This window comes from Coregonus clupeaformis, unplaced genomic scaffold (genome assembly GCF_020615455.1).
Source record: "Coregonus clupeaformis isolate EN_2021a unplaced genomic scaffold, ASM2061545v1 scaf0600, whole genome shotgun sequence".
NCBI classification, from domain to species: Eukaryota; Metazoa; Chordata; class Actinopteri; order Salmoniformes; family Salmonidae; genus Coregonus; species Coregonus clupeaformis.
Genome location: NW_025534055.1, coordinates 177,018 through 202,957, shown reverse-complemented (window position 1 = coordinate 202,957; position 25,940 = coordinate 177,018). Strand labels below are relative to the sequence as shown.

Below are 25,940 nucleotides of genomic sequence, written 5' to 3'. Positions count from 1 at the left end.
ATGGGTTAGGATGTAGGGTGTAGGGGTTAGGGTGTAGCGGTTAGGGTGGTAGGGTGTAGGGGTTAGGGAGTAGAGTTCCATTCCAGTCCTGGAGGGCAGAAACCCTTCTGTTTTGTCTTTCTACCTGGTAGTTAATTGCAGTCACCTGGTGTCCCAGGTCTGAATCAGTCCCTTATTAGAAGGACAGGATGAAAACCAAAGTGTTTCGTCCCTCCAGGACCGACATTGAACAGCCCTGGTTTAGGGGTTAGGGGTTAGGGTCTAGTTACTATGTGTTCTAGGGTGTAGGGTATAGGGGTTACGGTGTAGGGGCTAGGGTCTATGTATTGAAGGGTGGGGTGGTGAGGTACAAAGTGATGGCTGGAGTGAAGATGAGGATGGTACCCAGTATGGAGACAGTGAGGAACACCCACAATAAGATCCTGTCCAACACCTGAGCCACAAACTTCCAGTCCTGCACCACCTGGAGGGAGGGAGGGAGAGAGGGAGGGAGGGAAGGAGAGAGAGAGAGAGAGAGAGAGAGAGAGAGAGAGAGAGAGAGAGAGAGAGAGAGAGAGAGAGAGAGAGAGAGAGAGAGAGAGAGAGCAAGAGAGAAAGAGAAAGAGAAAGAGAGAAAGAGAAAGAGAAAGAGAAAGAGAAAGAGAAAGAGAAAGAGAGAGAGAGATACATTTTTTACCCATCTGAAAACTAAAAGATATAGAGACAGAAACACACACACACGCACGCACACACACCTACCTCTCTGATAAAGTGTTCCTTCTTGATGTGACGGCTGATGTACCGTACTGAGTTGGTGGCTTTCTCCAGCATGGCCAACCAGGCATGGTTCTCATCCTCCTTTCCCCCGACAGGGCCTCTCTGCTGGGCTTGGCCCTGGCCCGAGGCCCCCCTCCTCCCTGGACCTCCACGGGGCTTCAGCTCCGGGCTACGCAGTTCAATGTCTGGGTAGTGGTACCTAGTAATTACACCAGGTACAAATAATTACTACAATCGCAATGTTGATTATTCAGGAATAAAGCACGTAGTAGCTTCTTTCTCTTACTCTCTGTCTGTCTGTCTGTCTGTCTGTCTGTCTGTCTGTCTGTCTGTCTGTCTGTCTGTCTGTCTGTCTGTCTGTCTGTCTGTCTGTCTGTCTGTCTGTCTGTCTGTCTGTCTGTCTGTCTTTCTCTCTTTCGCTCTTTCTTTCTTTCTTTCCATCAAATGAAAGAGAATCATATGATATATCAACCATATCTAATTATTATGATCTATTTATTTACATCAGGGTTGATCTACAGTTGTTATATTCCCTCAATATATTTTCATCTTATCTTCTAAAATCTTATTTTATTAATTTGTTATTGAATTGAATCATAAAACATCAATGAAATCAATCATTGGTAATCAACTGGAAAAGAGAAGGTGTGTGTGTAGGTGTGTTTGTGTGTGCACCTGTCAGTGTGTCCCCTCATGCAGAGCAGTCTGGGTAGCCTCTGGAGGAAGAGGCTTTTTACCCAGGGGGCCATGGGGTGGTAGGTGGCTGAGGAGCGGTGGTGGACGTTGATGACAAACACGGTGACGATGATGGAGAAGGTGACGAAGATCATGATGAAGAGGAGGTATTCTCCAATCAGAGGTATCACCTTGGTGATAAATACATAAACAACATGTTACTTATATCACATCTCTAAAGAGTACACCAATAACTCACACTATAGAGCCAACCCAAACCATACTGGGATGCCTTCCTGTTGTCACGTTGTCATTTCCAGCACGGTTCCAACATCCATGGAAAGCCCAGTACAGCTCGGTTTGGCTCTGTAGTTTGAAAAAGCTCTGAAAGGACTGAGAGGAGCGTTCCACAGACACACAGACACACCCAGTGAACCCCACTGACCTTGGAGGACGAGGGTATAATCTCTTCTATGACGAGGAGGAACACCGTGAGAGACACCAGGACCGACGTAGACAGAGACAGCTTCTCTCCTTCATCGGACGGGAGATAGAATACCAACACGGTCAGGAAGGACAGACCAAGACAGGGGATGATGAGGAAGAGTGTGTAGAACAAAGGAAGCCTCTTGAGGATGAAGGAGTAGGTAACGAAGGGGTACCAGTAGATACCGTCCCGCCGGCTGCCCTTGGCGCCCGTGGCGTTGAGGATCTCCCATTCACCTGTAAGGGAACTCGATCAGTGATTGTATGTTATCTTTAATGTTATTGGATAATGGGTGACTGGACCACGTTCACATTGGAGATAGAGAGACAGGGCATTCTCATACTGATTAACGTCTTGATTAACTGTGATGGGAAGAGACAGACAAAGCGGGTTAGTTACCATCACCCTCATGTTTCTTGTATAAATGGTGTCTCTAACCGACATTTATTAACTGGTTACTAAACTGCCGTACGTTTCCCTCTATACCTCTATAATACCGTGAGATATTATTGTAGTTAGAACAATGAACTTGTTGCTTGACTTTTGGAGCTTTTGGAGTAGCAAGACATCTTACTTCAAGAGTATTTTTCCTACACACCGTTGTCGAAGAAGTCCTTGCGGTCAACGTAGTGGTCGACCAGGACCAGGTCGACCATGTTGCCGTCGTAGGTCCACGAGCCAAACTTCATGGAGCAGTTCTGTCTGTGTTGGGGAAGGGGAAAACATTCTGTCTGTATTGTCTGCAGTTCTGTCTGTGTTGTTAAATGGACTTTTATATTAAAGTATTTATATTGTAAAGTTAAAAAACGTTTTTAAAGGTTGTTTTTTTAACAGCTGACCGCAGAGGCAAATCTACACCAGTCACATCTCAATCAACCAACCAACCAATCAACCAATCGATAAACCAACCAATCTATCAATCAACCAACCAATCTATCAATCAACCAATCAACCAACCAACCAATCAATCAACCAATCAATCAATCAACCAACCAGTCAACCAACAAATCAACCAATCAACCAACCAATCAACCAACCAATCAATCAACCAATAAACCAACTAGTCAACCAACAAATCAACCAATCAACCAATAACCAACCTATCAACCAACCAATCAACCAATCAATCAATCAACCAATCAACCAACCAGTCAACCAACAAATCAACCAATCAACCAATAACCAACCGATCAATCAATCAATCAACCAATCAACCAATCAACCAATCAACCAATCAACCAATCAACCAACCAGCCAACCAACCAACCAACCAGGGGGAAGGGGAGAGTGAGTGATAAAGGAGAAGAAGAACATAAATGACAGTGATGAAGTGAAAAACAGAGATAATCATGGATGTCACCTTCTTCCCATCCGACAGGTAGGACTGATGGATTGATTGGTCGATTAATGTGTGTGTGTGTATATGTGTCTCCCTGTGTGTGTGTCTATGCGTGCGTGTGTGCGTGCGCTCATGTGTGTGTTCATGTGTGTATGTTGTGTGTGTGTGTGCGTTCGTGTGTGTGTCCAGAGGTCAGTCCCACCTGTCGAAGGGAAAGAAGGTGACGTCCATGGTGCATGAAGACTTGTAGCTGGCCGGAGGGGTCCACCTGATTGTCCCGTCTGACCTCACGATGGCTTTGGTCATCAGAGAGCCCTCGAAACGCCCGTCAGCACTGAGAGGGGTGAGGAGAGAGGGAGGGATGGATGGGGGGGATAGGGTGGGGTGGGGAAGTTAGTCGGTGAGTTGTGTTTATTAGACACATTTTAAAAGCACACAGCAAACGACCGTGCGCCTATTGCAACGAACAAACGGATCTTTGCAGGATGCTGTGTGTTAGCGCTGGTTTTCTTCAAACGATACTAGCAGGAGATTACAATAGACCTCCGTGCTAACCCTGCTAACACAAATGCAGTGAGGACAAAGACAAGTCGTCAGAAGTACCCTGTTATACACTATATTATAATTTAGAGTGAAGAGATGTCTTACGGGCATCTAAACGGTAAAACTGGTTCTAAAAAAGCATTCATTGATTTTTCAGGGAAAGTAAAATATCAAAGAAAGTCTGAAAACACAGAGCTGAGCCCATAGGGAGCGGGAAGCAGGAAGAAGGAAGCAGGAAGCAGGAAGCAGGAAGCAGGAAGCAGGAAGCAGTGTGCACTCACTTCTCATAGAGGACGATGTCCGGCAGCCATATTGTTTCAGAGGGAACTCTGATAGAGGTGATTCCTCCATACTCATCTGGGTTCCACTGGAGCTTCACATCTACCCACTCCTACATAACATAGAATATTACATTATAACATACAATATTACATAACATGAATCCATAACATTATAACATAACATTATAACATACACTATTACATAACATTAACCCTTAACATTATAACATAACATTATAACATACACTATAACATAACATTAACCCTTAACATTATAACATAACATTAACCCTTAATATTATACCATAACATTATAACATAACATTATTACATACAATATAACACTATTATAACATACAAAATAACAATGTTACATCTACCCAGTCCTACAATGTTACAGCACCATGGGTTAGACATAGATATACTATTGATATTAACAACATACAATAATACCAATACAGGCGTGAACTGCTGAGGTATAAAACTGCTACATCAATACAATACCACAATGAAGTCTTATAGAGACAAGTGAAGCTCTATGAAGACATTGAAGTCTTATAGAGACAAGTGAAGCTCTATGAAGACATTGTTGAGTACAGTAGCTTTCAGTAGCTTAGCCAGCTGCATCCCACTGCTGGCTGGCCTCTGAAGCTAAGCAGGGTTGATCCCTGGATGGGAGAGCAGATGCTGCTGGTAGTGGTGTTGGGGGGCCAGTAGGAGCCACTCTTTCCTCTGGTCTAATAAAATATCCCAATGCCCCAGGGCATTGCCCTGTGTAGAGCTGTCATTAGCTGATTGGTCCTTACCTGCCATAGCCAGACATTAGTAGTCAGGAGCTGATTGGTCCTTACCTGCCATAGCCAGACATTAGTAGTCATTAGCTGATTGGTCCTTACCTGCCATAGCCAGACATTAGTATTCATTAGCTGATTGGTCCTTACCTGCCATAGCCAGACATTAGTAGTTATTAGCTGATTGGTCCTTACCTGCCATAGACAGACAGTAGCTGTCTTTAGCTGATTGGTCCTTACCTGCCATAGCCAGACATTAGTAGTCATTAGCTGATTGGTCCTTACCTGCCATAGCCAGACATTAGTATTCATTAGCTGATTGGTCCTTACCTGCCATAGCCAGACATTAGTAGTCATTAGCTGATTGGTCCTTACCTGCCATAGCCAGACATTAGTATTCATTAGCTGATTGGTCCTTACCTGCCATAGCCAGACATTAGTAGTTATTAGCTGATTGGTCCTTACCTGCCATAGCCAGACATTAGTAGTCATTAGCTGATTGGTCCTTACCTGCCATAGCCAGACATTAGTAGTCATTAGCTGATTGGTCCTTCCTGCCATAGCCAGACATTAGCTGATTGGTCCTTACCTGCCATAGCCAGACATTAGAAGTCAGGAGCTGATTGGTCCTTACCTGCCATAGCCAGACATTAGTAGTCATTAGCTGATTGGTCCTTACCTGCCATAGCCAGACATTAGTAGTCATTAGCTGATTGGTCCTTACCTGCCATAGCCAGACATTAGTAGTCATTAGCTGATTCTTCTCATCCTGTCAGAACAAGAAGAGGGGAGAAGAAGTATGTATTATGAACAACGAATGCATTAATAAAAGCAACGTTTTTGATGAAAGACAGAATGTGTGGGTAGAAGTTGAAGAAGTTTAGAAGGATGTCAGTCAAATTAGACTGGAGTGAAAATCCATGGCACACATGGTTTCTCTGTGTCCCAGAAAGGCAGTGGGGCAGAATGACTGAATCATCAATGGTCAACGGTGGGTTTTAGGCAGATTGGTGCATTTTGGTTAAATGACCAAAAGGTGGCAGTATGTAATCAATACAGGAATGTGAGAGAGGAGTGACTGCCTTCCACACAAGGACTAGGAACACATGTGGTTCAGACAGTCGTCTGTGTGAGAGAGAGCAAAGATAGAGACAGGAAGAGAGAAACATTTAGAGAGAGAGAGAGAGAGAGAGAGAGAGAGAGAGAGAGAGAGAGAGAGAGAGAGAGAGAGAGAGAGAGAGAGAGAGAGAGAGAGAGAGAGAGAGCAAGAGAGAAAGAGAAAGAGAAAGAGAAAGAGAGAGAGAGAGACATGGTCGCTCGTGCTTGCATTTGTGTGTGTGTGTGTCTGTGGAGGTCAGTGTAAATAATTGATGCTATCTAGCTCCTCTCGGCCTGATGGTCCCATTAGAAACAGAGAGAGAGAGAGAGAGAGAGAGAGAGAGAGCAAGAGGGTGAGAGAGAGGAAACTTTAAAACCTCTTCTACCTCCTCTCTCTTCTCCTCTACCCCCTTTCCTCACTCCTTCCTCTCAGAATAACCATATTTTCTCCTATCCTTAACTCCATCCTTTTAGGATAACCCTCGCTCCACTCTTTTCCTTTCTCTCCTCCCTGTATCTTCCCTTGCTGTCAAATTAACCACCTTTCTCTCATTTCCCTCATTTTCCCTCTCTTGCTGTCCTCCTCCTGTCATCCCCTCTTCTCAAAAGAACTCCAGTAATCAACTCCACCAGGCAGAGGGACAGGGGAAAAGGAGAGGTAGTGGAGAGATGTACATGGTGCTAAAATGTACCGTAACACAGTAGGACAGTTCAGGACCATGGTAAGACAGTAGGACAGTTCAGGACCATGGTAAGACAGTAGGACAGATCAGGACCATGGTAAGACAGTAGGACAGATCAGGACCATGGTAACACAGTATGACAGATCAGGACCATGGTAACACAGTAGGACAGATCAGGACCATGGTAAGACAGTAGGACAGATCAGGACCATGGTAAAACAGTAGGACAGATCAGGACCATGGTAACACAGTAGGACAGATCAGGACCATGGTAAGACAGTAGGACAGATCAGGACCATGGTAACACAGTAGGACAGATCAGGACCATGGTAAGACAGTAGGACAGATCAGGACCATGGTAAGACAGTAGGACAGATCAGGACCATGGTAACACAGTAGGACAGATCAGGACCATGGTAACACAGTAGGACAGATCAAGACCATGGTAAGACAGTAGGACAGATCAGGACCATGGTAACACAGCAGGACAGATCAGGACCATGGTAACACAGTTGGACAGATCAGGACCATGGTAAGACAGTAGGACAGATCAGGACCATGGTAAGACAGTAGGACAGATCAGGACCATGGTAACACAGTTGGACAGATCAGGACCATGGTAACACAGTTGGACAGATCAGGACCATGGTAAGACAGTAGGACAGATCAGGACCATGGTAAGACAGTAGGACAGATCAGGACCATGGTAAGACAGTAGGACAGATCAGGACCATGGTAAGACAGTAGGACAGATCAGGACCATGGTAAGACAGTAGGACAGATCAGGACCATGGTAACACAGTAGGACAGATCAGGACCATGGTAACACAGTAGGACAGATCAGGACCACGGTAAGACAGTAGGACAGATCAGGACCATGGTAACACAGTAGGACAGATCAGGACCATGGTAACACAGTAGAACAGATCAGGACCACGGTAAGACAGTAGGACAGATCAGGACCACGGTAAGACAGTTGGACAGATCAGGACCGTGGTAAGACAGTTGGACAGATCAGGACCACGGTAAGACAGTAGGACAGATCAGGACCATGGTAAGACAGTAGGACAGATCAGGACCACGGTAACACAGTAGGACAGATCAGGACCACGGTAACACAGTAGGACAGATCAGGACCATGGTAAGACAGTAGGACAGATCAGGACCATGGTAACACAGTAGGACAGATCAGGACCACGGTAAGACAGTAGGACAGATCAGGACCACGGTAAGACAGTAGGACAGATCAGGACCATGGTAAGACAGTAGAACAGATCAGGACCATGGTAAGACAGTAGGACAGATCAGGACCATGGTAACACAGTAGGACAGATCAGGACCATGGTAACACAGTAGGACAGATCAGGACCATGGTAAGACAGTAGGACAGATCAGGACCATGGTAAGACAGTAGGACAGATCAGGACCATGGTAACACAGTAGGACAGATCAGGACCATGGTAACACAGTAGGACAGATCAGGACCATGGTAACACAGTAGGACAGATCAGGACCATTCCCTCCAATGTCTTCTACCCTGGCTGTCATCCTCTCCTCTCTCACAGGGGAGTGTAAGGCGTGTGTGTGTGTGTGTTCTCACCACATCCACCAGCTGTGAGATCTTGAGTCCGAAGCGTACTGTGATGGTGTCGTTAGCGTGCATAACGGGTCGGACCCATTTCTGATACCCTCTAAACAGGTTCCTCAACAAGGCATCCTCCATCTCAGCCAGAGACACAAACTCCTCCGGAGCTATGGAGAGAGAGAGAGAGAGAGAGAGAGAGAGAGAGAGACAGAGAGAGAGAGAGAGAGAGAGAGAGAGAGAGAGAGAGAGAGAGAGAGAGAGAGAGAGAGAGAGAGAGAGAGAGAGAGAGAGAGAGGGAGAGAGAGAGAGAGAGAGAGAGAGAGAGAGAGAGAGAGAGAGAGAGAGAGAGAGAGAGAGAGAGAGAGAGGGAGAGAGAGAGGAGAGAGAGAGAAAGAGAGAGAGAGAGAGAGAGAGAGAAAGAAAGAGAGAGAGAGAGAGAGAGAGAGAGAGAGAGAGAGAGAGAGAGAGAGAGAGAGAGAGAGAGAGAGAGAGAGACAGAGGAGAGAGGGAGAGAGAGAGAGAGAGAGAGAGAGAGAGAGAGAGAGAGAGAGAGAGAGAGAGAGAGAGAGAGAGAGAGAGAGAGAGAGAGAGAGAGAAAGAGGAGAGAGGGAGGAGAGAGAGAGAAAGAGAGAGGAGAGAGAGAGGAGAGAGAAAGAGAGAGAGAGAGAGAGAGAGAGAGAGAGAGAGAGAGAGAGAAAATGGAGAGAACGGTAGGGAGAGAGGGACAACAACACAATTAGACCCAACCAAATCATGCGAAAACAAAAATATAATTATTTGACACATTGGACAGAATAAACAAAAAAACAGAGCAAACTAGAATGCTCTTTGGCCCTAAACAGAGAGTACACAGTGGCAGAATACCTGACCACTGTGACTGACCCAAACTTAAGGAAAGCTTTGACCATGTACAGACTCAGTGAGCATAGCCTTGCTATTGAGAAAGGCCGCCGTAGGCAGACCTGCCTCTCAAGAGAAGACAGGCTATGTACACTCTGCCCACAAAATGAGGAAGAAACTGAGCTTCACTTCCTAACCTCCTGCCAAATGTATGACTATATTAGAGACACATATTTCCCTCAGATTACACAGACCCATAAAGAATTAGAAAACAAATCAAATTTGGATAAACTCTCATATCTATTGGGTGAAATACAACAGTGTGCCATCACAGCAGCAAGATTTGTAACCTGTTGCCACAAGAAAAGGGCAACCATTGAAGAATAAACACTATTGTAAATACAAGCCGTATTTATGTTTATTTATTTTCCCATTCGTACTTTAACTGTTTGCACATCGTTACAACACTGTACATAGACATAATATGACATTTGAAATGTCTTTATTATTTTGGAACTTTTGTGAGTGTAATGTTTACTGTTCTTTTTTTTTTGTTTATTTCACTTTTGTTTATTATCTATTTCACTTACTTTGGCAATGTAAACATATGTTTCCCATGCCAATAAAGCCCTTTGAATTGAATTGAGACGGTTAGCTAACAAGGAAAATGTCTTTATAGAAACAAAACCAAAGCAATGGAGAAATAGTCTCAGTAAGGTAGAGGCAGAGTATGGCATGAACACACACACACAGACACAAACACACACACACACACACACACACACACACACACACACACACACACACACACACACACACACACACACAGAAACACACACACACACACAGACAGCTGGCCATGGCTCAGAGAACACCTCTGAGCTCCCCAGACTGACGAAATGATCACGCTGACATGATCACCTCAGACAAGGAGACAATCACCCAGGAATTCTAGTCGAGCACAGAGCGACGTGTTCACTCATCCACTGGACAGTACACAGTGAAGCACAAACACCCTGTCCTAACACAGTACTGCCTTACAATATGAATGAAGCAGGAAGGACATGCATGTTTCATTTCCTTACCTAAAAATGCATGTAGAGCTCAGACTGACTAATTCTCTGTCCCTTCAGTGTCTGTGTGTACGTGTGTGTGTGTGTGTGTGTGTGTGTGTGTGTGTGTGTGTGTGTGTGTGTGTGTGTGTGTGTGTGTGATTAAGTAAGTGTGCCGAAGTACTAGATAATTAAGTAGGCCCACATGATAACATGACATCATCATCAACCTTTTAGACACTATAGTGGTCAGAATGGTTCTAGACTAGAGAGAGATACACTCAATGTTGCATTAGATGGTTAGAGTAGTGTGTTACAGTCTATGTTAGTCTTAGCTACAGAGAACTGAATGATAGACACTTACACACACACACACACACACACACACACACACACACACACACACGCACACACACACACACACACACACACACAACCACACACACACACACACACACACACACACACACACACACACACACACACACACACACCACACACACACACACACACACACTGATTGTGTTACAGTTTTTCTCAATTGCTAAAACACAATTTCTGAAACCTTGCTCCATTTCCCGAAAACATTAAACACAAAACCTCATCTTCAAGCACTATTTACAAAACCTCTGACTCCTCTCGCAAAATGAAACATTCGCCTCAAAACAGTTTTACCTGTGTTCAAAATCAAACACTGCTCTCAAATCATAAACAAAGTGATCAAAATGATAAACACTCTCAAGCAGTCAGTAAACAATACACCGAAAAATAGAAAACACATTGTTCAAAACATACAGTTCTCAGGGAGAAGTACATTTTTAATCTCAAAACAAATTTCATATTTTTCCGTCGTTGTCTTTTGATGAACGAAAACATGTTCTATCATAGTAGCTTAAAATTGATCAGAAATTACTACTCTGCTTTGCTCTTTAGTTTTTTGTTCTTCCTCCTCCTTGTACCCCTATTTTTACAGTACTGTACCCTGCATCTCACAAACTTGTCCTTTGTCTCTGTGAAACTGTAATTCTTGTTCTTTGTTGATATGAACCTGCAACCAGTCAAAATCTATTGAGCAGTCAGTACTGTTAACAAATGGAAAGCACAATGTTCAGGGCCATACAATTTGTCCATTGTACAGTATACAGCCTACAATGCACTGTACTACAGCATACAATACTAAAAAGGACAAAAATCAAAGGAGTAAACATGTGATCAATGTGCTTGTTCTTGTCTTTGGGCTGGGTCAGGCCAGAGCACTTCGTCGACATCACAAGCAATATTGTCCCTCCTGAGGCAACGGGGGAAGAAGCCTCTTGTGTGCCGTATCCAGCCCTGACATGATTCCTCACCTATATCACCACAGGCTAAATACATGGCTTGCAGCAGATTTACTCTGGTGTAGGGTTGTCTATCATACACTTTCCATCTCCAAGAGGAGAAAAACTCCTCAATCGGATTCAGGAAAGGCGAGTATGGAGGGAGGTACAAGTTCATAAACTGCCCATTGATGTTTCTGAATGTATACTTACTTGCACATACTGAGCTCGCAGTTCTTTCACCCTTGGTGAGTTGCGCTCAAAAGGTACTCTGTATACTTGTTTCATTCGCATCCTGTTACGATGGAGGACACGGTCAATTGTGGAAATGCTCACACTGTCGATTCCCTGGAAGTGTGTGTTGTCTTGTATCACTCGTTCCTGGATTTCTCTGAGTCGTATTGCATTATCTTGAAGGACCCATGCCAACTACAACGGCCTCTTGCTCCCGAGTGAATATAGCTGTCCTTCCACCTGCATGTGGCAGCCTTGCAATTCTACAAAAAGTAGTTGTGCAGTTACAAAACATATTCATTCAGTACAATACATACAGTGATTAACTTTACAAATGTCTATTGAAACAGCTGCATATTGTGTAGTACAGTAAATTTGCAATTACAAAAATACAGTAGTATACTGTACCTGTTCTCTTCTCTGAATGTCCTTACTATGGTGGACACAGAAAACGGCTCAAATTGGGTTGCACTCTAAGTCCTGCTTCCCTCATTGTCAGTCCATGGACAAGAACATGGTCTATGACTGTTGCTCAAATTTCATCAGATGTTTCCACTCTTTGTCTTCCTCTTCCTCTTCCTCTTCATCATCCTCTTCCTCTTTCTTGCCCTCCTCCTCCTCTTCCTCCTCGTCGCCCACCTCGCATACGCACTCGTCCTCGTCCTCTCACATTGTTTCTTCTATCCATTCTCAGACTTTCTCCTTCCCACCTTCAACAACCTGTTTGCTCTCTGAACTGCCTTATATTGGTTGTGTCACATCATTTGAAACAGGTTAAATCCATTTTGAGTGGTTGTGTTCAATCAATGACATGTGTTCTCTATTTGTATTTGATTGTTGCCACTTGTGTTTAACAGTATGGATGACATGTGCATTAGAGTGCAGAATGTGTTTTGAGAATGAGAATGTGTTTAGAGTTTTGCTGAAAAGTCTAAGTGAGATCTGCATATTGTGTTTTACCATGTGAAATGGTTTAAGGTATTGACAACAGACTGCATAATTACCTAAATGAGTCCAGGCAACTGATAACTTTTTTCAGCCAATGGGTTTTAGTGTTTTAGCAATTGAGAAAAACTGTAAATGCTTTGAGAGCTCACTGGTATTAGTGTGTGGTGTTTGGCTGTGGCTTAGCCCCTGGTGTGAGATAGAGAGGGAGGGATGGGGGGAGAGAAAGGGATAGAGAGAGAGTGATGGATGTGGAGAGAGCAGATAAGAGGAGGACAGAGACTGAGGGACTCACACCACTAGCCTCACATTACCCTTTCATTGTCTCTGAGACAGAGGAAAGAGAGACAGAGAGAAAGAGAGAGAGAGAGTGTGAGAGAGAAAGAGAGAGAGAGAGAGTGAGAGAGAGAGAGAGAGAGAGAGAGAGAGAGAGAGAGAGAGAGAGAGAGAGAGAGAGAGAGAGAGAGAGAGAGAGTAGATGAACGCTGTAAGAAGCCCAGCATGTGATGTTTATGAGTCTGCCATTCTTTTAATTGACTAAAAAATATGAACTCTAATGTATGTGTCCCTCCGGTGCCTTCTCTACCCACTACCAATCAATGGCACTCCTGCCCTACACATCCCTACGCATCCCTACACATCCCTAGACACCCCTACACATCCCTACACATCCATAGACACCCCTACACATCCTTACACACCCCTACACATCCTTAGACACCCCTAGACACCCCTTACACATCCCTAGACATCCCTACACACCTTTACACTCCCCTAAACAACCCTACAACCCCTACACATCCCTAGACATCCCTACACACCTCTACACATCCCTACACACCTCTACACACCTTTACACTCCCCTAAACAACCCTACAACCCCTACACATCCCTAGACATCCCTACACACCTCTACACATCCCTACACACCTCTACACACCTTTACACACCCCTACACATCCCTAGACATCCCTACACATCTCTACACACCCCTACACATTCCTACACACCTTTACACACCCCATACACACCCGTAAACATCCCTACACATCCCTATCTCTCTGAAGGGCCATGATAACTAGAGGAGATTAACCAATACAATAGTGCTGTAGCTATAGTCTGTATGGGATGGGTGAGTGGGACTCTCCATCATGTTGATGGTGTTTGTGCATTTTGTGTTGTGTTGTCTGTGTGTGTGTGTTGTGTGTGTATGTGTGTGTATGTGTGTTTGTGTGTGTGTGTGTGTGTGTGTGTCTATCCTGGTGATGGGTTTATGGATGGAACAGCAACATACTATCACCAACACTGGCAATAGCAATATAAATCACACTGTAGGGTTCCTGTAGCCGAGAGAGAGAGAGAGAGAGAGAGAGAGAGAGAGAGAGAGAGAGAGAGAGAGAGAGAGAGAGAGAGAGAGAGAGAGAGAGAGAGAGAGAGAGAGAGAGAGAGAGAGAGAGAGAGAGAGAGAGAGAGAGAGAGAGAGAGGGGAGAGGGGGAGGGAGAGAGAGACAGAGAGAGAGAGAGAGAGAGAGAGAGATTGAGGGGAGGGAGAGAGGGGGAGGGAGAAGGAGAGAGCGAGAGAGAGAGAGGGAGAGAGACAGAGGGGATACAGAGAGGGCTGTGGGTTTCTAAGTAGATTAACAATAATATGCAGTATAGTATAAAGCTATGGGTCTGCATCAGAAGATACTGAAGAATCACATTAGGAAAAGATAGAAGAGTGCACGGAAATACACACCATCAACAACACACACCTTTTAGTAAGTAAGACTTGTCCAAATTTCCCTCAAGTGTGTGTGTGTATGCTTGAATGCCTGACTGTTATTGCTTTGCATTGCATCATATATCAAAGTCTAGATGTGTAATCTGATGTTGAATCTACAGTCTCTCACCATCTAGGCTTTGTTTGACAGAGACTGTGTTTGGAGTTTGACTGAAACTTTGTTTGAGTGAAACTTTGTCTACACACACACACACACCCCCCATGGGACACACAATGGTACGGCCGCATGACCCTGGCACCATCTGCTCATAATAGAGCCATGGCGCTCCCTACCACCGAGAAGGGAGATTAAAACAATGTCCGCACCCCTAATGGCCCCCTATTCACTACATAGTACACTACTTTGAACAGAGCCTCATGGGGCAATACAGGGAAGAGGGCATCATTTGGGATGCAGCCACTGTGCTGGAGAACTGAACAGATAGAAACACAGCTACATGTCAGCGTGAGAAGTAATTAACCCTTTCATTGCAAAACACATCTTCTCCCAGTTGCAATTAGATGAATGGGTTTTGTCAGCTCACGCAGTGATACTGCTGATGTGGGACATGGCCTTGCGGGACACAAAATGGCAGCCATGTATCACCCAGGTGGGCCATTGCGATGTTGAGCTTAATTCAGACTTAATCTCTGACTGGGTTAAAGTTCATTTTACAACAAACTTAGGATCAGCTCTCTGGACAAGCTTCTTTTTTTGGGTTCTGACTGAAGAACTAAGCTCATGAGGCATTTATAAGTTATATTCTTCAAGAATCAATGGGTACATATTAAAAATGTATAAATCCAAAGATGGATATCGCAACTGCAGATTGCCCTTTTAAGAGAATCAGCCATATAGTTAACATTTCTGAGTCTGTAAAGTGAAGAAATAGCCTAAGCACTGTAAAACATAGGAGAGTTCAGCACCATGGACAGTGGATGTAACTGTGAGTGTATAAAGGCCAGTCTACTACAGTGTAAAACATAGGAGAGTTCAGCACCATGGACAGTGGATGTAACTGTGAGTGTATAAAGGCCAGTCTACTACAGTGTAAAACATAGGAGAGTTCAGCACCATGGACAGTGGATGTAACTGTGAGTTTATAAAGGCCAGTCTACTACAGTGTAAAACATAGGAGAGTTCAGCACCATGGACAGTGGATATAACTGTGAGTTTATAAAAGGTCAGTCCACTACAGTGTAAAACATAGGAGAGTTCAGCACCATGGACAGTGGATGTAACTGTGAGTGTATAAAGGCCAGTCTACTGCAGTGTAAAACATAGGAGAGTTCAGCACCATGGACAGTGGATGTAACTGTGAGTTTATAAAAGGTCAGTCCACTACGACGTAAAACACACACACACAGATGGTCTCCAGATATAGACCTTTGACCTCTAGGTCTACTCAACCTCTCTGTCGCAACTGTTGTTTACCCACAATGCAAAGGGACAAGGACCCCTGAGGAATGTAACACTTTTCAAAAAGATTAACCATATCCCTCATCTCTCATCCTCCCTTGAGGCATGTGTGTGTGCATGTTTACATGTGTGTGTGTGTGTGTTTATGTATGTGTGTGTGTGTGTGTGTGTGTGTGTGTGTACACACATTGTGCCAGACTGTTTCGGTTGTACTGTTTCCTAGCAGTATACTGTATCTATACTGTACTGTCTCCTAGCAGTATACTGTATCTATACTCTACTGTTTCCTAGCAGTATACTGTATCTATACTGTACTGTCTCCTAGCAGTATACTGTATCTATACTCTACTGTTTCCTAGCAGTATACTGTATCTATACTCTACTGTTTCCTAGCAGTATACTGTATCTATACTCTACTGTTTCCTAGCAGTATACTGTATCTATACTCTACTGTTTCCTAGCAGTATACTGTATCTATACTCTACTGTTTCCTAGCAGTATACTGTATCTATACTGTACTGTCTCCTAGCAGTATACTGTATCTATACTCTACTGTTTCCTAGCAGTATACTGTATCTATACTCTACTGTTTCCTAGCAGTATACTGTATCTATACTCTACTGTTTCCTAGCAGTATACTGTATCTATACTCTACTGTTTCCTAGCAGTATACTGTATCTATACTCTACTGTTTCCTAGTAGTGTATTGTATCTATACTGTACTGTCTCCTAGCAGTATACTGTATTTATACTCTACTTTTTCCTAGCAGTATACTGTATCTATACTCTACTGTTTCCTAGCAGTATACTGTATCTATACCCTACTGTTTCCTAGCAGTATACTGTATCTATACTCTACTGTTTCCTAGCAGTATACTGTATCTATACCCTACTGTTTCCTAGCAGTATACTGTATCTATACTCTACTTTTTCCTAGCAGTATACTGTATCTATACTCTACTGTTTCCTAGCAGTATACTGTATCTATACTCTACTGTTTCCTAGCAGTATACTGTATCTATACTCTACTGTTTCCTAGCAGTATACTGTATCTATACTCTACTGTTTCCTAGCAGTATACTGTATCTATACTCTACTCTTTCCTAGCAGTGTACTGTATCTATACTGTACTGTTTCCTAGCAGTGTACTGTATCTATACTGTACTGTTTCCTAGCAGTATACTGTATCTATACTCTACTGTTTCCTAGCAGTATACTGTATCTATACTGTACTGTTTCCTAGCAGTATACTGTATCTATACCCTACTGTTTCCTAGCAGTATACTGTATCTATACTCTATTGTTTCCTAGCAGTATATTGTATCTATACTCTACTGTTTCCTAGCAGTATACTGTATCTATACTCTACTGTTTCCTAGCAGTGTACTGTATCTATACTGTACTGTCTCCTAGCAGTATACTGTATCTATACTCTACTGTTTCCTAGCAGTGTACTGTATCTATACTGTACTGTCTCCTAGCAGTATACTGTATCCATACTCTACTGTTTCCTAGCAGTATACTGTATCTATACTCTACTGTTTCCTAGCAGTATACTGTATCTATACCCTACTGTTTCCTAGCAGTATACTGTATCTATACTCTACTGTTTCCTAGCAGTATACTGTATCTATACCCTACTGTTTCCTAGCAGTATACTGTATATATACTCTATTGTTTCCTAGCAGTATACTGTATCTATACTCTACTGTTTCCTAGCAGTATACTGTATCTATACTCTACTGTTTCCTAGCAGTGTACTGTATCTATACTGTACTGTTTCCTAGCAGTGTACTGTATCTATACTCTACTGTTTCCTAGCAGTATACTGTATCTATACTGTACTGTTTCCTAGCAGTATACTGTATCTATACTCTACTGTTTCCTAGCAGTATACTGTATATATACCCTACTGTTTCCTAGCAGTATACTGTATCTATACTCTACTGTTTCCTAGCAGTATACTGTATCTATACCCTACTGTTTCCTAGCAGTATACTGTATCTATACTCTACTGTTTCCTAGCAGTATACTGTATCTATACTCTACTGTTTCCTAGCAGTATACTGTATCTATACTCTACTGTTTCCTAGCAGTATACTGTATCTATACTCTACTGTTTCCTAGCAGTGTACTGTATCTATACTGTACTGTTTCCTAGCAGTGTACTGTATCTATACTCTACTGTTTCCTAGCAGTATACTGTATCTATACTCTACTGTTTCCTAGCAGTATACTGTATCTATACTGTACTGTTTCCTAGCAGTATACTGTATCTATACTCTACTGTTTCCTAGCAGTATACTGTATCTATACCCTACTGTTTCCTAGCAGTATACTGTATCTATACTGTACTGTTTCCTAGCAGTATACTGTATCTATACTCTACTGTTTCCTAGCAGTATACTGTATCTATACCCTACTGTTTCCTAGCAGGATACTGTATCTATACTCTACTGTTTCCTAGCAGTATACTGTATCTATACCCTACTGTTTCCTAGCAGTATACTGTATCTATACTATACTGTTTCCTAGCAGTATACTGTATCTATACTCTACTGTTTCCTAGCAGTATACTGTATCTATACTCTACTGTTTCCTAGCAGTATACTGTATCTATACTCTACTGTTTCCTAGCAGTATACTGTATCTATACTCTACTGTTTCCTAGCAGTATACTGTATCTATACTCTACTGTTTCCTAGCAGTGTACTGTATCTATACTGTACTGTTTCCTAGCAGTGTACTGTATCTATACTGTACTGTTTCCTAGCAGTATACTGTATCTATACTCTACTGTTTCCTAGCAGTATACTGTATCTATACTGTACTGTTTCCTAGCAGTATCCTGTATCTATACTCTACTGTTTCCTAGCAGTATACTGTATCTATACCCTACTGTTTCCTAGCAGTATACTGTATCTATACTGTACTGTTTCCTAGCAGTATACTGTATCTATACTCTACTGTTTCCTAGCAGTATACTGTATCTATACCCTACTGTTTCCTAGCAGTATACTGTATCTATACTCTATTGTTTCCTAGCAGTGTACTGTATCTATACTGTACTGTTTCCTAGCAGTGTACTGTATCTATACTGTACTGTTTCCTAGCAGTATACTGTATCTATACTCTACTGTTTCCTAGCAGTATACTGTATCTATACTGTACTGTTTCCTAGCAGTATACTGTATCTATACTCTACTGTTTCCTAGCAGTATACTGTATCTATACTCTACTGTTTCCTAGCAGTATACTGTATCTATACTCTACTGTTTCCTAGCAGTATACTGTATCTATACTCTACTGTTTCCTAGCAGTGTACTGTATCTATACTGTACTGTTTCCTAGCAGTGTACTGTATCTATACTCTACTGTTTCCTAGCAGTATACTGTATCTATACTCTACTGTTTCCTAGCAGTATACTGTATCTATACTGTACTGTTTCCTAGCAGTATACTGTATCTATACTCTACTGTTTCCTAGCAGTATACTGTATCTATACTCTACTGTTTCCTAGCAGTATACTGTATCTATACCCTACTGTTTCCTAGCAGTATACTGTATCTATACTCTACTGTTTCCTAGCAGTATACTGTATCTATACTCTACTGTTTCCTAGCAGTATACTGTATCTATACTGTACTGTTTCCTAGCAGTATACTGTATCTATACTCTACTGTTTCCTAGCAGTATACTGTATCTATACTCTACTGTTTCCTAGCAGTATACTGTATCTATACTGTACTGTTTCCTAGCAGTATACTGTATCTATACTCTACTGTTTCCTAGCAGTATACTGTATCTATACTCTACTGTTTCCTAGCAGTATACTGTATCTATACTCTACTGTTTCCTAGCAGTGTACTGTATCTATACTGTACTGTTTCCTAGCAGTGTACTGTATCTATACTCTACTGTTTCCTAGCAGTATACTGTATCTATACTCTACTGTTTCCTAGCAGTATACTGTATCTATACTCTACTGTTTCCTAGCAGTATACTGTATCTATACTCTACTGTTTCCTAGCAGTATACTGTATCTATACTCTACTGTTTCCTAGCAGTATACTGCATCTATACTCTACTGTTTCCTAGCAGTATACTGTATCTATACCCTACTGTTTCCTAGCAGTATACTGTATCTATACTGTACTGTTTCCTAGCAGTATACTGTATCTATACTCTATTGTTTCCTAGCAGTATACTGTATCTATACTCTACTGTTTCCTAGCAGTATACTGTATCTATACTCTACTATTTCCTAGCAGTATACTGTATCTATACTCTACTGTTTCCTAGCAGTGTACTGTATCTATACTGTACTGTTTCCTAGCAGTGTACTGTATCTATACTCTACTGTTTCCTAGCAGTATACTGTATCTATACTGTACTGTTTCCTAGCAGTATACTGTATCTATACTCTACTGTTTCCTAGCAGTATACTGTATATATACCCTACTGTTTCCTAGCAGTATACTGTATCTATACTCTACTGTTTCCTAGCAGTATACTGTATCTATACCCTACTGTTTCCTAGCAGTATACTGTATCTATACTCTACTGTTTCCTAGCAGTATACTGTATCTATACTCTACTGTTTCCTAGCAGTATACTGTATCTATACTCTACTGTTTCCTAGCAGTATACTGTATCTATACTCTACTGTTTCCTAGCAGTATACTGTATCTATACTCTACTGTTTCCTAGCAGTATACTGTATCTATACTCTACTGTTTCCTAGCAGTATACTGTATCTATACTCTACTGTTTCCTAGCAGTGTACTGTATCTATACTGTACTGTTTCCTAGCAGTGTACTGTATCTATACTCTACTGTTTCCTAGCAGTATACTGTATCTATACTCTACTGTTTCCTAGCAGTATACTGTATCTATACTGTACTGTTTCCTAGCAGTATACTGTATCTATACTCTACTGTTTCCTAGCAGTATACTGTATCTATACCCTACTGTTTCCTAGCAGGATACTGTATCTATACTCTACTGTTTCCTAGCAGTATACTGTATCTATACCCTACTGTTTCCTAGCAGTATACTGTATCTATACTATACTGTTTCCTAGCAGTATACTGTATCTATACTCTACTGTTTCCTAGCAGTATACTGTATCTATACTCTACTGTTTCCTAGCAGTATACTGTATCTATACTCTACTGTTTCCTAGCAGTATACTGTATCTATACTCTACTGTTTCCTAGCAGTATACTGTATCTATACTCTACTGTTTCCTAGCAGTGTACTGTATCTATACTGTACTGTTTCCTAGCAGTGTACTGTATCTATACTGTACTGTTTCCTAGCAGTATACTGTATCTATACTCTACTGTTTCCTAGCAGTATACTGTATCTATACTGTACTGTTTCCTAGCAGTATACTGTATCTATACCCTACTGTTTCCTAGCAGTATACTGTATCTATACTCTATTGTTTCCTAGCAGTGTACTGTATCTATACTGTACTGTTTCCTAGCAGTGTACTGTATCTATACTGTACTGTTTCCTAGCAGTATACTGTATCTATACTCTACTGTTTCCTAGCAGTATACTGTATCTATACTGTACTGTTTCCTAGCAGTATACTGTATCTATACTCTACTGTTTCCTAGCAGTATACTGTATCTATACTCTACTGTTTCCTAGCAGTATACTGTATCTATACTCTACTGTTTCCTAGCAGTATACTGTATCTATACTCTACTGTTTCCTAGCAGTGTACTGTATCTATACTGTACTGTTTCCTAGCAGTGTACTGTATCTATACTGTACTGTTTCCTAGCAGTATACTGTATCTATACTCTACTGTTTCCTAGCAGTATACTGTATCTATACTGTACTGTTTCCTAGCAGTATACTGTATCTATACTCTACTGTTTCCTAGCAGTATACTGTATCTATACCCTACTGTTTCCTAGCAGTATACTGTATCTATACTGTACTGTTTCCTAGCAGTATACTGTATCTATACTCTACTGTTTCCTAGCAGTATACTGTATCTATACCCTACTGTTTCCTAGCAGTATACTGTATCTATACTCTACTGTTTCCTAGCAGTATACTGTATCTATACCCTACTGTTTCCTAGCAGTATACTGTATCTATACTCTACTGTTTCCTAGCAGTATACTGTATCTATACTCTACTGTTTCCTAGCAGTATACTGTATCTATACTGTACTGTTTCCTAGCAGTATACTGTATCTATACTCTACTGTTTCCTAGCAGTATACTGTATCTATACTCTACTGTTTCCTAGCAGTATACTGTATCTATACTCTACTGTTTCCTAGCAGTGTACTGTATCTATACTGTACTGTTTCCTAGCAGTGTACTGTATCTATACTCTACTGTTTCCTAGCAGTATACTGTATCTATACTCTACTGTTTCCTAGCAGTATACTGTATCTATACTCTACTGTTTCCTAGCAGTATACTGTATCTATACTGTACTGTTTCCCTAGCAGTATACTGTATCTATACTGTACTGTTTCCTAGCAGTGTACTGTATCTATACTCTACTGTTTCCTAGCAGTATACTGTATCTATACTCTACTGTTTCCTAGCAGTATACTGTATCTATACTCTACTGTTTCCTAGCAGTATACTGTATCTATACTGTACTGTTTCCTAGCAGTATACTGTATCTATACTGTACTGTTTCCTAGCAGTGTACTGTATCTATACTCTACTGTTTCCTAGCAGTATACTGTATCTATACTGTACTGTTTCCTAGCAGTATACTGTATCTATACTGTACTGTTTCCTAGCAGTGTACTGTATCTATACTGTACTGTTTCCTAGCAGTGTACTGTATCTATACTGTACTGTTTCCTAGCAGTATACTGTATCTATACTCTACTGTTTCCTAGCAGTATACTGTATCTATACTGTACTGTTTCCTAGCAGTGTACTGTATCTATACTGTACTGTTTCCTAGCAGTATACTGTATCTATACTCTACTGTTTCCTAGCAGTATACTGTATCTATACCCTACTGTTTCCTAGCAGTATACTGTATCTATACTCTACTGTTTCCTAGTAGTATACTGTATCTATACTGTACTGTTTCCTAGCAGTATACTGTATCTATACTGTACTGTTTCCTAGCAGTATACTGTATCTATACTCTATTGTTTCCTAGCAGTATACTGTATCTATACTCTACTGTTTCCTAGCAGTATACTGTATCTATACTCTACTATTTCCTAGCAGTATACTGTATCTATACTCTACTGTTTCCTAGCAGTGTACTGTATCTATACTGTACTGTTTCCTAGCAGTGTACTGTATCTATACTCTACTGTTTCCTAGCAGTGTACTGTATCTATACTGTACTGTTTCCTAGCAGTGTACTGTATCTATACTCTACTGTTTCCTAGCAGTATACTGTATCTATACTCTACTGTTTCCTAGCAGCATACTGTATCTATACTCTACTGTCTCCTATCAGTATACTGTATCTATACTCTACTGTTTCCTATAGCAGTGTACTGTATCTATACTGTACTGTTTCCTAGCAGTGTACTGTATCTATACTCTACTGTTTCCTAGCAGTATACTGTATCTATACTCTACTGTTTCCTATAGCAGTGTACTGTATCTATACTGTACTGTTTCCTAGCAGTGTACTGTATCTATACTCTACTGTTTCCTAGCAGTATACTGTATCTATACTCTACTGTTTCCTAGCAGTATACTGTATCTATACTGTACTGTTTCCTAGCAGTATACTGTATCTATACTCTACTGTTTCCTAGCAGTATACTGTATCTATACTCTACTGTTTCCTAGCAGTATACTGTATCTATACTCTACTGTTTCCTAGCAGTATACTGTATCTATACTCTACTGTTTCCTAGCAGTATACTGTATCTATACTCTACTGTTTCCTAGCAGTATACTGTATCTATACTGTACTGTTTCCTAGCAGTGTACTGTATCTCGGGTCAGATTGTTATTTGACTCCTGATGGTTTGAGGTCAGCGGTTTGGCACAGAGAGCTGGGGGCAGACTGTGGTACACACACAGGTACACACACACAAGCAGGCAAGCACAAACGCAAACAAACACACACAGTGGCTGTGTTGACAGTGAGGATTTATGTCTGGTCGTTGCAGCGACTCCATTTCCCAGGTTAGAGTGGTGTAAAGGCTCGGGGGTTAGCAGATTCATACACACACACACACACACACACACACACACACAACCGTACTTCATCTATCTGTTACTGTGTGTTACAATCTATCATATCCCATCTATCAGTTAGTTTGTGTTACAATATATAATATCCTTTCTATCTGTTACTGTGTGTTACAATATATCATATCCAATCTATCTGTTATTGTATGTTACAATATATCATATCCCATCTATCTGTTACTGTGTGTAATACAGTCTACTACACTATAGAAGAACGATAGATAACACACACAGATAACGCTGAGTGGACTGAATAGAGAAGTGAACTGAGCCCAACCCCTCCATATTGTCACATGGGCCTGATATAAACTATGCAGACAATGTGTAGCACTGTCTTTATGTAACGCATGGCTTGAGTCAAGCAACACAACAGTAGGTAGACTCATTTTTAACTTAGAATCGGCAATAGCTGTACGCTGCCTATTAATTGTTGATTTGTTAGTTTGTTATTGTTTTTGTTTTGTAATCAAGGGGGACGAGTCCTTCACTCGACCCAGGATGGCGCTACACACCCACCCGTTAAATAAATCATTTTCTGTAGCTTGTATAGCCTACATAACATTTGCTTCACTTGATCTAACGGATAAACCTAACGGTTTATTGGCACTGCATTGGTGGGAGAGAATGGGACGGTTCTGTCTAACGGTTCACGGTGTCCCGTTTGAAATCAAATCAATAAGGTCTATCTGATTGCAAAGTGGACACTGCCGGGTAGGCTACACGTCAAGCTGGCTATATAGAACAACAATCCATTCACAGAGAAAAGGATTTCACTCAAACCGCTGTATATTAGGCCCTGCAGTTTCTGTAGCGTTGACTATGAAGCGCATCGTATCCCTTCTGCCTACCTTCAATAGTGGCGTCGCCGACCGACAACCACAACAGCCACAACACTGCAACCGCAAACTTCATGCTCCTTCTTCGCGCCGCTCCAGTTACACGTTCCCGTTCAGGTCGTCTTCAATGTGCGTTATATCATCTTCTGCGTACACAAATCCGTCCGTAGCACTTCGCAGGTGAACAATAATCAGTCGGTCGGTAGCCTAGACTGGTGTAACTACGGGACGCGCGTTGCCCGCTTCGGAACGATGTAACGACTAAATTATGAAGGAAGGACGGGAAGAAAACGACGCTATTGTTGCTCCATTTTGTCCGACAACGACTGTTTTACCGGGGCAGGACTTCTTATTTGTGAGTTTCCCCTAAGGGTTTCCATTTGTGTCCCGGTGTGGATGCTCGAGCAAGCCGACCTAGTGCACGCGCTCAAAATTCGGTGTTCGGTAGGGGGGGCTGGCCAGCGGCGGATGAGGGAGGAGAGACGGCGGAATGTGATGGAGACAGGGGGAGCGGGTGGCGTATGTGTGTTCTATAATAACGGAGGAATATGGCGGTACCGGGGTAGAATGGAGATCTTACTCCTCCGGGGTAGACTATCACGCACTAGCCTACAATCTAAAAAGAAAAGGATCCTGGAGTATCATTTAAGGGTTCTTCAAATTGAAACTGTGGGGGAACCACTATAAGTTCTTTGAAGGACCCTTTACATTTACATTTTAGTCATTTAGCAGACGCTCTTATCCAGAGCGACTTACAGGAGCAATTAGGGTTAAGTGCCTTGCTTAAGGGCACATCGACAGATTTTTTCACCTAGTCGGCTCGGGGATTAGAACCAGCGACCTTTCGGTTACTGGCACAATGCTCTTACCCACTAAGCTACCTTTAAAAAGGTTCTTCAAATAACCCCTTTCAATGGATCCCCGAAGAACCTTTTGAAGAACCTTTTGGGGTTCATTTTTGAACTACCCCCCTCCCCTGTTATTATTAGTATTAATAATAATAATAATAATAATAATAATAATAATAATAATAATAATAATAATAATAATAATAATAATAATAATACACATAACAATAA

The 25,940-nt window shown here is 41.8% G+C and overlaps 1 protein-coding gene across 3 annotated transcripts; it reads right to left on the bottom strand.

Annotated features, from left to right (window-relative positions):
- LOC121545176 (neuronal acetylcholine receptor subunit non-alpha-3) lies at positions 1-25,398 on the bottom strand. Of its 3 annotated transcripts, XM_045216080.1 has the most exons (10): positions 24,874-25,398; positions 8,254-8,405; positions 5,597-5,641; positions 4,082-4,191; positions 3,460-3,591; positions 2,517-2,620; positions 1,877-2,154; positions 1,432-1,622; positions 739-955; positions 1-463 (listed from the first exon to the last, which is right to left on the bottom strand). In XM_045216080.1, exons 1-10 carry the CDS (start codon positions 24,935-24,937, stop codon positions 320-322), a joined length of 1,437 nt encoding a protein of 478 aa, XP_045072015.1. In that variant the 5' UTR covers positions 24,938-25,398; the 3' UTR covers positions 1-319. The 3 variants fall into 3 exon arrangements, with proteins under 3 accessions (XP_045072015.1, XP_045072014.1, XP_045072016.1); XM_045216079.1 differs by lacking the exons at positions 5,597-5,641; positions 8,254-8,405; positions 24,874-25,398 and adding an exon at positions 4,933-5,541; XM_045216081.1 differs by lacking the exons at positions 5,597-5,641; positions 8,254-8,405; positions 24,874-25,398 and adding an exon at positions 4,888-4,906.
- Positions 25,399-25,940: the final 542 nt, after the last annotated feature.

What these genes read in the sequence shown, in the direction of transcription:
- LOC121545176 (XM_045216079.1), bottom strand. Translation starts at nt 5,433, where the DNA reads ATGGCAGGAAGGACCAATCAGCTAATGACTACTAATGTCTGGCTATGG. An exon ending in CAAGGACTTCTTCGACAACG is followed by an intron (nt 2,155 to 2,516) that starts GTGTGTAGGAAA and finishes GTTCCCTTACAG; the next exon opens with GTGAATGGGAGATCCTCAAC. An exon ending in AGGAACACTTTATCAGAGAG is followed by an intron (nt 464 to 738) that starts GTAGGTGTGTGT and finishes CCCTCCCTCCAG; the next exon opens with GTGGTGCAGGACTGGAAGTT.